Here is an 11,817-nt window from a genome sequence, read left to right on the forward strand (position 1 = left end):
AAGAGATAAAGGGCAACCAATAAGCCCAAAACCCAGCAGAACAATTTTCATTAGGCTTGGAAATAATTCTCTGTTCTCTGAGATCTTTTGGGCAATGGTCCCACCCTCCAGAATCTAGATGTTGGCCACACCCTGTGAATGCTGGGTGGAGGCTCCTTGGCCCTAGGCTTCAGCCCCAACTTCCAGGCCCATTAGACAGTAACTCTGCTATCCCTTCTTTTGATGGCCCCATTCTTCTATCCATCTGAGTGGTGACCCCATTCCCTTGGCCCTGGAAGGCCCTATCCTTCTGCCCTTGGGCATGGGAGCTCCACCCCCTCAGCTTTGGGCAGCATCCTCATCACCCTGGCACACCTTAACAGAGAGCCCTATACTTCAGAACCAAGTTGACCAAGATCCCATTCTTTGCAACCTGGGAGGCTGTAGCCCAATCCTTTGTGATCTAGGAGACTGTGCCCCAAAACTTGGAAACTGAGAAGGCCCTGCTTCGTTTGTTCCTTCCAACAGTTCTGCTGATCTCTGAGCTGCTCCAGGAATGCTTTATTTTTTTTTTTTTATAGTCTTGGAGGACAATTGGTATATCTCCTTTGGCCTGTTTCCTCCCTTAGAATCCCAAGAGGTAGACACGGTTCTCTCCTTTAACTCTTTCTCTGTCTCCTTTAGTCTAAACAAATGGGTTTTCTGCTATCATAGTTGGTTAGATCCATGAGTCACAGGCTTAATCTAAAAAAAAAAAGTTTGTGTAGCCAAGTCCTTGGTAAGACTTCTAGGGCACATGTCCTTAGTTTATACAGCAGAATTTTCCAATTATTTAAGTTTTGTTTTCATTTTGCACAGTTCATTTTTAAGTCCATCTCTTCCTTCTCGCACTTTACTATAAACAGTTCCTTTAAGATTCTCCTTAGAAATTCCCTCAGCCAAATATCCAAGTTCATCACTTGAAAGTCTACCTGCCACCAAACAGATGAACAAGTTCTTTGCCACTGCATAAAAAATATTGCCCTTCCTGCCTTGTCCAATGACATACTCATCATTTCCTTTTAAAGCCTCATGGAAACATAGTTATCTTCCACATTTATAGCAACCTTCTGTTGCTGGCACTGTATAGGTTCTCTAAGATGATAGAGACTTTAAAGCTCTCTACTGGTTCCTTCTGAGCCCTCATCAGAATCACCTTTGATGTCCGTAATTCTAGCAGTCTCCTCAAAGCAATCTAGGCTTTTACTATTAGGCTCATTAAAACTCTTCCAGCCTCTACCCATTACCCAATTCCAAAACTACTTCCACATTTTAGGCATTTGTTCCAGGAACATTTCCACCTCTAGGTACCAAATTCTGTCTTAGTTATCTAGTGCTGCTCTAACAGAAATACCACCAGGGTATAGATAGCTTTAACAAACACAAATTTATTTTTTTACAGCTTAAGATGCCAAAAGTCTGAATTCAGGGTGCTGGCTCTAGGGGAATGCTTTCTGTGTCGACTCTGGAGGAAACTATTTGTCTCTTCTACTTGTTTCCTGGTTCCTTGGAGATCTCCCTGTGGCTCAGGATCAATCTTCCCCTATCTTGGCATCCTTACTTGGTTGTTTAATCTCTTCTATATCTCAAAAGAGATTGACTCAAGACACACCTTTAATCCTGTTCATTTACATAAATAGAGCAATCCACTCTCAAATGGGATTATAACAGACACACAGATTAGGAATTGCAATGCATATTTTTTGGGGACACAATTCAAGCCTAACAGACAGTAGACATGTCTATTCTGTTCAATGAGGTATTCACAGTAACAAGGAATGTTCTAGAAATACTTCACAGCTGCATTCTAATATCAATACAATTTTAATCTAGAATGAAGTCATTGTATTTCCATAGACTCTCTTATATAATAAACATGCTGCTTAATTCGTAAATGATTAGTTTTCCTTGTATAGTGAATAATTCAGCATCATGAGTCACAAGGACCGTTTTACTTCTTTTTAATGATGGTTGGCTATGCTTATGTTCTGAGAAATTCAGACCTCATCATGGCATTCATCGTGAGATCATTTTCCCTTTTTGCCCAATATCTTATCTTCACTATTTCTAAGAAAGTTGTGATTTTATAAATTTTATGTGGTAAAACAGTGGGTAGTTATCTGTTTATTTTAAGATAATTAAAAAAAGATAAAGAATATAGATATCTTAGTTCTCTATTATTCAGTTTGGTCGTCTTGAGTTAGATAAACCAGGAAAATGGCACGAAATTCTAAAATTTATATTAGAAGAGTAGCCCCAAAAGTGATCCAGAACCTCAATCTGGGGTTTTCTACTCAACATGCATTAGTAACTTTATATTTTTCTCAATACAGTTGCCACATATATGTGGAAATACGATCAGGTTGAGAAGTTCCGTGGTGAGAGGTATTTTCTATCCCTCTGAAAAAAGAGATCACCATACAATGATTTTTTTTCTTCACGTAAGTAATTTAGGATCCAGAATTCAGATTGACCTTTGTTTGAATCCCAATTGTCTATATACTGAGTGACTTGCCAAGTTAATTCATATCTCTGAACCTCAGTTTCCTTGAGGATAAAATGAAGGTAATATTAATTTCCTGGGTTGATGGGATGGATAAACGAAATATCATATATGATGCAAAAGAGTGTTTATGTGTTTGTGTGTGTGTATTTCTTGGTTTATATCCTCTTGAGGAGTTATTAGCTGCTTCCAATGACTTTTAACAACTGCATAGGATGGCTCTATAACCCAGGCCTTGTCCTTGTGTGTCTGGAAATCCCAAAGTTTTATGACTCATTACTTTTCTTGTATCACATGACTCCAATGGCCCTGTGACATATGTGCACGTGTCTAGTATGAATAAAGGGAAATGATGTCATAGGATAATTTTTCATTTCAGAATTCTTAGGTAATTCCATATACACCTAATGGTGTTTTGAGTTTACACATCAAAATATTATACATAAAGATAGATAGTGTGGTGAGTGTCAGTTGCAAGCAAATTTTAGAATTCCAAAAAATATTACATGATGGTCCCAAATAACAGGTAAGCTATTTTAATACGAATTCTAATTTGAGTTGAAATGCATACTTAGTATCTACTATGTGCAACACTGTAGAATAATAGATGTTATTCCTCAAGCATTCCTCTTGAGTAGTTAAGAGTTAATAGGAACCTCAAATAAAGCAAAGGAGGAAGGATTCCCAGAAGATTCCCCCTCTCTGAGGTAGCAATGCATGAAAAATAAAAGAGCACAGAACATGCCTCAAAAGTTTTGAACTTTGTAGTTGGAAGAGAAAGGCTGTTCCTGCAAGGCTGTAGCAATCAAGCTGCTCAGAGATGTCAGGTGAGAAGAAAACTCAGGATTTAGCTTAGGTTAGAAACTTAAGATAGCAAAATAGTTAAACTCTAACATGTAATACAAGAAACCACAGATGACTGTTTTATAACACTGTCCTGTGAGGATGTGTATGTTACCTTTCCAAAAGGCAAACCTGAGTAGTTTTAGAGAATGATGCTAACCCGGATAGAAGAATAGAAGGAATTTATGCAAAAATTCTAAGAACAGAGAAGAAGAGGTTTCAACTTTTATACTAACATTGATCAGTCTCATGCCTAAACACTAACACACACCAAGACCAGACAGAGTAGATTAAAAAAAAAAATGTTAAAAACCTACATATGGGTAGTGGCAATAACATGACATCTAGTGGTGCCATACCTGGAATAGTTAAAATACACTCTTATTGAATGAATGGAGAAGTGGGTCCCTTGGACACTGAGCCATCTTCTTTATCTACAACAATCCAAATAGTAAAAATGCAGATTTAAAAAAATTCCTATCATGCTTCTAAAGCTGATTCCATTGTCTCAGTTTTGGCTATGCCTGGTATATGATTTTAATTAGGTATATAGAATTCAAAATGATATTCCAGACTGATATTTTTATACAGTAAATGGAATAATAAATAAAGGCAGTGACTAGTAGACAGAATGCTTATATTTCTTGTCTTCATCACTGGAACAAGGAAAATAACATTTTGAGGAGGATGGAGTTTTTGATTTTCAAAAATAATTTCTTGGATCAGAGAATGAATTCAATGAGCATCTTAATATTTGGATAAACATCACAGTAAAAATCCTATATCAAATTAAAAAAAAAAAAAACATGAAGTATGCCCAGAGCAAGTCTCCTTGGGATAAAGAAGTGGTAGCACTTTATTTGTTGTAAGACTGCCTTCCATGACCTACAATGTAAGCAAAGGAAGTGTATCTATTTTGATAATTGCTGTATCACTATAATCTAGTTCAGATAGAGGTTATTAGTATTCATTAAATAAATTATTAAGTATATATAAGAACAAATGAGCAATTCATAATTCATATAATGAATAAGGTGTTGCCTTTTTATTGATTATAAATGAACTATTTATGTAAAAAAACTAATATTATTTTTGAGTTTTTTAAAAAAATACTTATTCTTGATACTAACAATTTTCCTTAAGCTCATAAGATTATTTGCTTTCTTAATTTCCCTCCATTTGCAATTTACGCAAAAACATGTGCTAATATGCTGTGATGACTAATGTTTAATCTGTTTCAGGATGGAACAAAATAGTGAGCAACCCCTGGGATAATTCACAACTATAAACTCAATGAGAGATGAATTTTGGGATTCTATTTAAACACAAATGCATTGCTGAATTTTGCTTATTAAAAGCTGATTATTTCAATCTTAATAAAGCTCTTTTTTGTGTTTTCTTTAGGTTAAGTCATATTATCTGGCACAATAAATGATGTAGAAATAATGTAGAATGGAAGATCATTAATCTAGACTTTAATTATCAGATGTATAATTGGATATGACATGTCATCTTTCATTAGCATTGTAAGGCTCAGCTTAAAAAATGAATTAATTTGGCTAGTAATCATTCAAGTTGTAGTGCAGATACTCTCAGATTCTAAAGTTCAACAACTATGTCTCAGAAAATGCATTTTATTCTAGAAAAGGCATGCAGCTCTGGCATCATGGTTCCTGTCAATAGCACCAACTCCAAATTCTCCACGTTCCTGCTGACAGGCATCCCTGGACTGGAGGCTCTTCACATCTGGATCTCCATACCCTTCTGTGCCATGTTCTTCATTACCTTGGTGGGCAACATGACCATCACGACAGTTATCTGGAGGGAGCAGACCCTCCATGTGCCTATGTACCTCTTCCTGGCCATGCTGGCTGCCTCTGATCTGGGTCTGTTCCTCTTCACCTTCCCCACAATACTGAGGATCTTCTGGCTAGATGCTCGAGAGATGACTTACTCTTCTTGTTTCACCCAAATGTTCTTTATTCATACCTTCCAAAAATTTGAGTCTGCTGTTATTCTGGTGATGGCCTTTGACCGCTATGTGGCTATATCTTGCCCATTGCACTACTCTTCCATCCTCACTAATAGAGTGATTGTTAGGATAGGTTTGGCCATTTTTGTGCGAACTTTGTCTGTAGAGGTGCCCGCTCCCATCCTCTTGAGGAGGCTGTGCTTCTGCCACTCCAATGTACTTTCCCATTCCTACTGCTTGCATCCTGACATCATAAAGCTCTCCTGTTCCAACACTAGGATCAATAGCAGCTTCGGATTGTTTGTGGTGCTCTCCACCATGGGACTTGACTTTTTACTTATTCTCCTGTCTTATGTGCTGATTCTGAAAACTGTACTGAGCATCACTTCACATGGTGGCCGCCTGAAGGCCCTCAACACTTGCATTTCCCACCTCTCTGCTGTGGTCCTCTTCTTTACTCCCATGATCTGCCTGTCTATGTTGCACCGCTTTGGCCCACGGCTTCCCTCACATATCTATGTGCTTATGGCCAACATGCATTTCCTCATTCCTCCTGTGATGAATCCTATTGTCTATGTGGTGAAAACCAAGCAGATGCGGGAGCAAATACTTAGGTTTTTCATCAAAAGAAGACCTGGAGAATCAAAGTAACATTAAAAAAAAAAAAATTGGTATATGAATAGTGTGGTTCACATTCAGTTGGCACCTTTTGAATCTAAGAAGACAGGGGCACCTTGGTCTATTGTATTTTGTCAGCCACTCACTTTTCTTTTTCAGATACAGCTGTCCGGTAGCCTAATTATGGAAGTTGCTTTTGTGAGAATCACTCTTCATAGTCTGAAAAGCCATTTAAAAATATGGTATGGTTGGCCTTAGTATTCTAAAAGAAAAAATCAGCATTGTAGTTTGTTTTATTTTGTGTTTATTATTCACTTGTACTGTTTACTAAATTACATATATAAATATATATACACATACATAATATACTTATATAAAATATTATCGATTTATGTATTTTATTCTATGTCCCAAAGTCTCTCTGTAAGTCTGAAGTTTCATATCAGCCAACATAGATTAAACCAGTTAAGGAGAGTAAGTGTTTTGAGAATTCATAATCAGCTGGAATAAAATATTGATGATGTGCTTAATTCTAGTGACACAACCGTAAAGACATTAGTAAACATTTTATTTCTTTAATGTTGTTGAGGCAAAGCTCAGGTCTTTGAGTAGAAAAATAATAATAATAATTAAAAATTATTAAACAATCAATGAAGTTATTTAATCATCTGGGTTTTAGCTAATCCATAGATGGAGTAACTCCCATCCTGATCTTTTCATCACAAGACACTCTTAAATGTTTTCATTTACCAAATAAACAGTACCCATTTATAACTATATAACGTAATGGAAAGTTACCTTTTTCATGTCTACATCAGACATTCTTGCAAGATTGATTAGTGCTCTTTTCTAATTCAGACAGCACCCATGACAAATTTAAAATGCTGGTCTGTTTGACTAAGTTTATTAAAATGAACTGCTCTTGTGTTTGAAATCTTTCATGATAGTGTTTCTTAATCTTTTTCTCTCATTTTTTGTATATTCACCTGTGATCCTTGATAACATCTGGGGACATATCAACTCTATGCTAATACTTTCTTGTATTCATCATTTGCTGGTACTTGTCATACCCATTCTGTTCCTTTACTTATTTACTACTAGACAACCATGTGATGGCTACTGCTTAGGTTATTTCATCTTTGGAAATTTCCTGGTCAAATACAATTCTATTCCTTCAATCATGTCAACATTTACTATTCATTCTCTGTGTCTTCTTTGAGGATCCCTTGTGGCATAATGGTTAAGAGCTCAACTTTTAACCACAGGGTCAGGTGTTCAAATCCCTCATCTACTCTGCAGGAGAAGTGGCAATCTGCTTCTGTAAGATTACAGCCTTGGAAACACCATGGGGCAGTTTTCCTCTGTCCAATTGGGTTGCTGTGAGTTGGGATTGACTGAATAGCAATGGGTTTGGTTTTGGTTTTTGGATGTCTTTTTTACTGTTTTTTTTTTTCATTGACATGTGATATACATCTCATAAAATTTACCCATTTATGTGTATATTTCCGTGATTTTTAGTGTATTTACAGAATTGTTCAACTATCACATGATCTAATTTTAGTACATATCTATCACCCTCCAAAATAAATCTCATGTCCACTATCAGTTTCTATTCTCAACCCCAGGCCTAGACAACTACGCATTACTTCTAATTGTCCTTATGGATTTGCATTTTCTGAGAATTTTGTACAAATAAAACCCATACATTATGTGGTATTTTTTGTCTGCCTACTTTTACTTGTTGTTGTGTACCACTGAGTCAAATTCAACTCATAATGTTTTTGAGGTGCATCCGTGTTGTAATAGGTATCAACTTGCTGTGGTTGTTAGCTGCTGTCCAGTCAGCTTGGACTCACAGTGACCTTATGTATAACAGAATGAAACGTTGCCTGTATCAATACTTTATTCTTTTTATTGCCAAACAGTGTTTCTTTTTATATATAGATGACTGTTGTGTTTATCCCTTCACCAGTTGATGGACATTTGGGTTACTTCAGGTTGGAGTTATTATGAATAATGCTGTTATGAATGTTATCACAAAAGGCTATGTGAACATATGTTTTCATTTCTCTTGGTTAGATACATGGGGTGAAATTACTAGTTTATATGATCATAGTCTTAAACATTTTGAAAAATTGCCAAAGTTCTTTCAAAGTGGCTGCACCCTTTTATGTTCAAAGCAGCAATAAATGAGTGTTTCAATTTCTCCAAATCCTTACAAATGGTTGAGATTGTCTTTTTGATTGTACCCATTCTAATGGGTAGAAGTGGTATATCATTGTGGTTTTGATTTGCATTACCCTAATAACTAAGGATATTAAGTACCTTTTCATATGCTTATTGCACATTTATACATTTCTTGGAGAAATATCTATTCAAGTTATTTATTGTTTTGTTTTGTTTCTTAATTGTGCCATTTGTTTACTTATTGAGTTGCAAGATTTATTTATATATTCTGGATTCAAGTTGGTTATTGGACATATGATTTGTAAACATTTTTACCCAGTCTGTGGATTGTATTTTTACTTCCTTGATGCTGCTTTAAAAGTGAAAAGTTCTTAATTTTGACTAAGTCAATTTTTTAAGTCTTTTATCTCTTGTGATTTTGGTCTCTGCCACTTGGGCCATATGACCCAGCTGATCAATGCTACTCGAAGTGTCAGTGGCAGATGGAGACGCTCTTTGGAGTCTTTTGCGTGCCCCTATTTTTGAATCCCAGCACAGGCCTTTATGGCTTTGGAGCAAATCCCTGCCATCCTTTGCAGATAAATACTCTCCTGTTGAGAAACAGATTTTGGCTAGTTACTGGGCCTTAGTAGAGACTTATTGCTTAACCATGGGCTACCAAGTCACCATGTGGCCTGAACAGCCCATCATGAAATGAGTTTTGTTTGACCAACAGAGATAACGTTAGACATGCATAGCAGCAGTCCATCATTAAATTGAAGTGGTATGTAAGGGATTAGGCTCAAGCAGGACCTGAAGACACTAGTAAGTTGCATTAGGAAGTGGCCTAAATAACCATGGTCTCCGCTTCTATCACATTTCGTTTCTGTCTCTCAGTTTGTACCTATGGCCCCAAGGCATGTTCTTAATGATCAGTTGCCTGAGGAAGAGAAAACCTGTGCCTGGTTTACTGATGGTTCTGGGTGATATGCAGGTACCACTTAACTGGACAGCGGCAGCACTACAGCCCTTTTATAAGACCTCCCTGAAGGACAGTGCGGAAGAAGAATCCTCCCAATGGGCAGAATTTTGAGCAGTGCCCCTGATTTTTCATTTTGCTTGGAAGGAGAAATGGCCAGGTATGTGATTGTACACTGATTCATAGGCTTTGGCCAATGGTTTGGCTGAATGGACAGAGAATCGGAAGGAACATGGTTAGAAAATTGGAGACATGGATGTATGAGGAAGATGTACATGGATAGACCTCTCTGAATGTCCAAAGAGATGAAGATATTTGTGTTACATGTGAAATCTCACCAAGGGCATCCTCCACAAAGGAGGATTTTAACAATCACGTGGTTAGGATGATGTGATCTGTGGAAGCCAGTCAAACTCTTTTCCCAGCCACTTCCATCATTGTCCAATGGGCTCACAAAGTAAGTGACCAGTGTTGGGGCAATGTTCTCCAGGAATACGTACATGCTGTAAACCAGTTTATGGTGCTGTTTCTACCATAACCAAAACTCATGGGTCCAAGAATTAAGGGGTGAAAATGGGAATGACACCGCTCACTATTACCTCTAGTGTCCCACTCGCAAAATATTTACTTTCTGCCCCCATGAACTTCTGCTTGGAGAGTCTAGAGGCCTTCATTCCAAAGGTAGGAATCCTCCTACCTGAACACACAACACTTACTCCATTGAACAGGAAGTTAAGAGTACCACCTTGCCACTTGGGGCAAAGAAAGGAGTTACTGTATTGGTTGTTGTGATTGATCCTGATTACCAAGGGGAAATTGGATTGATGCTACATAGTAGAGGTAAATAAGAGTATGTCTAGAATACATGAGATTCCTTAGGACGTCTCTTATTACAACCACACCCTGTCAATAAAGCCAATGGAAAACTACAGCAACACAATTCCAACATAACTACTAATGGCACAGACCCTTTAGGAATGAAGCTTTGAGTCACTTCACTATGCCAAGAATCACAACCAGCTGAGATGCTTGTTTAGGGCAAAGGGAATTCAGAATGGTTGGTAGAAGAAGGTAGTTCTAAACACTGGTTATAAGCATGTGAACGGTTGCAGGAATATGGACAGTCATTGTCATGAGTATTCATTCCTTGTATGAATGCATCAAATATTTTTGTTTTCTTAACTTATAAAATATGGTGTAAATGAGATAGTGTGTTTTCGGTTGTATGCTTGTTAGTTATATCAGGTTGGGGTAAATATGACTTTATGATTATCTTTATCTAGGGATTTTGTGTAGTTTAAAGAGGTGTTACAGGTTTCACATTACCAAGGGATTGTGCGTGTGTCGACTTGGCTGGGCCTCGATTCTCAGTAGTTTGGCATTATGATGTAGTTTGTCAGTCATGTAATGATATAATCACCTACATGATGAGATCTTCTATGAGCAGCCAATCAGTTGAAATGGAGTTTCCTTGGGGGTGTTGCCTGGATCCAGTAGATATGGATTTCCTGGCAAACCCTGCTGGCTTTTGTTGTTCTGTATCCTGCATCCAGCTCGTCATCATCTCACATTTGGTTCTTGGGACTTGAGCCAGTAGCTTGTTGTATGGCCTGCCAATCTTGGAATTCATTGGCTTCTGCAGTCGGGAAGCCAGCAGGCTACTGTCTTACCTGCCAATCTTATATTCATCAGCCTCTGTAGCCTGTGAGCCAGCAGCCTGACATCTGACTTGCCAATCTTGGGCTTGTCAGCCTTTGCACTACATGAGTCAGGAGAAACCTCCAGCCTAATGTCTGACCCATGGACTTAGAACTTTCAAACCTTTACAACCATGTGAGCCATTTCATTGAGTTAAATCTCCCTCACTCTCTCTCTCTCTAGATATATATATATACACCCTTTACTGGTTTTGTTCTCTAGAGAATCCAGCCTGAAACAACTATTGAGCACACTAGGAATATTTACTTACACACCACTTTTTGGGATAGTGATTTATATAAATCTTTTTGAAATTAATTTGGTGGAATAGATAAAATGTTTTAAAGGAAGTCTTTAGCTTTTATATTATGTTAGCTAAAATTAGGTTCAGCTGCATATGAGAAAGCAAACCAAAGACACAAACAAAACTAAAATATTGACAAAATATTTTTATTAACTATGTATTTTGAAGCCAATTCACATCATTGCCTAGGACTCAAGATCCAGCCCTCTTTTTTATATGCTCACACACTCATTCAGAAACAGATGATATGATCTATAACTTGATAAATTATCTAAATTACATGAATGTTTTCTACAAGATGTATTTCTTGAGAAATACAAGTTGGCCATAAAAGTCTGGAAAAATTGTGGAATATTATTGGATTTTTTATGTTCCATCTAATACACAATATTATATGATTTGATTTAAGCGTTGCTCCTTGTTATCAATAAAAAAAAATACACTGTGCACTATGATGGTGGACACAGTGTATTAATCCATTCCATTTATTTTTGGGATACATTGCCTCAGGTAGTTTGTCTCTGGTTTTCACTAAATAAATCTTGAACATTAGCATACACCAGAATAAATATAGGGGCTTAATCTACAAGTCACCATCATCATCACTATCTGTGTTTACAGGGTATATAACTACCCTATAAAATACTCTATGAACTAAAACTGTAAGTTTCAAGTGCACTGTTTCATTGATAGCTCTAGTTTTTCCTGTCAGATCC

The 11,817-nt window shown here is 37.1% G+C and overlaps 1 protein-coding gene across 1 annotated transcript; it reads left to right on the forward strand.

Moving 5' to 3' along the window:
• Positions 1–3,940: 3,940 nt before the first annotated feature.
• On the forward strand, positions 3,941–5,987 carry LOC100664788 (olfactory receptor 51G2-like). Its single transcript, XM_003421461.3, has one exon. It carries the CDS (start codon positions 4,980–4,982, stop codon positions 5,985–5,987), a length of 1,008 nt encoding a protein of 335 aa, XP_003421509.3. The 5' UTR covers positions 3,941–4,979.
• Positions 5,988–11,817: the final 5,830 nt, after the last annotated feature.

The sequence above is a fragment of the Loxodonta africana genome, chromosome 7 (assembly GCF_030014295.1).
Source record: "Loxodonta africana isolate mLoxAfr1 chromosome 7, mLoxAfr1.hap2, whole genome shotgun sequence".
Classification (NCBI taxonomy): Eukaryota; Metazoa; Chordata; class Mammalia; order Proboscidea; family Elephantidae; genus Loxodonta; species Loxodonta africana.

Excerpts from the sequence above, each read along its gene's own strand:
- LOC100664788 (XM_003421461.3), top strand. The coding sequence starts at position 4,980 with ATGTCTCAGAAAATGCATTTTATTCTAGAAAAGGCATGCAGCTCTGGC.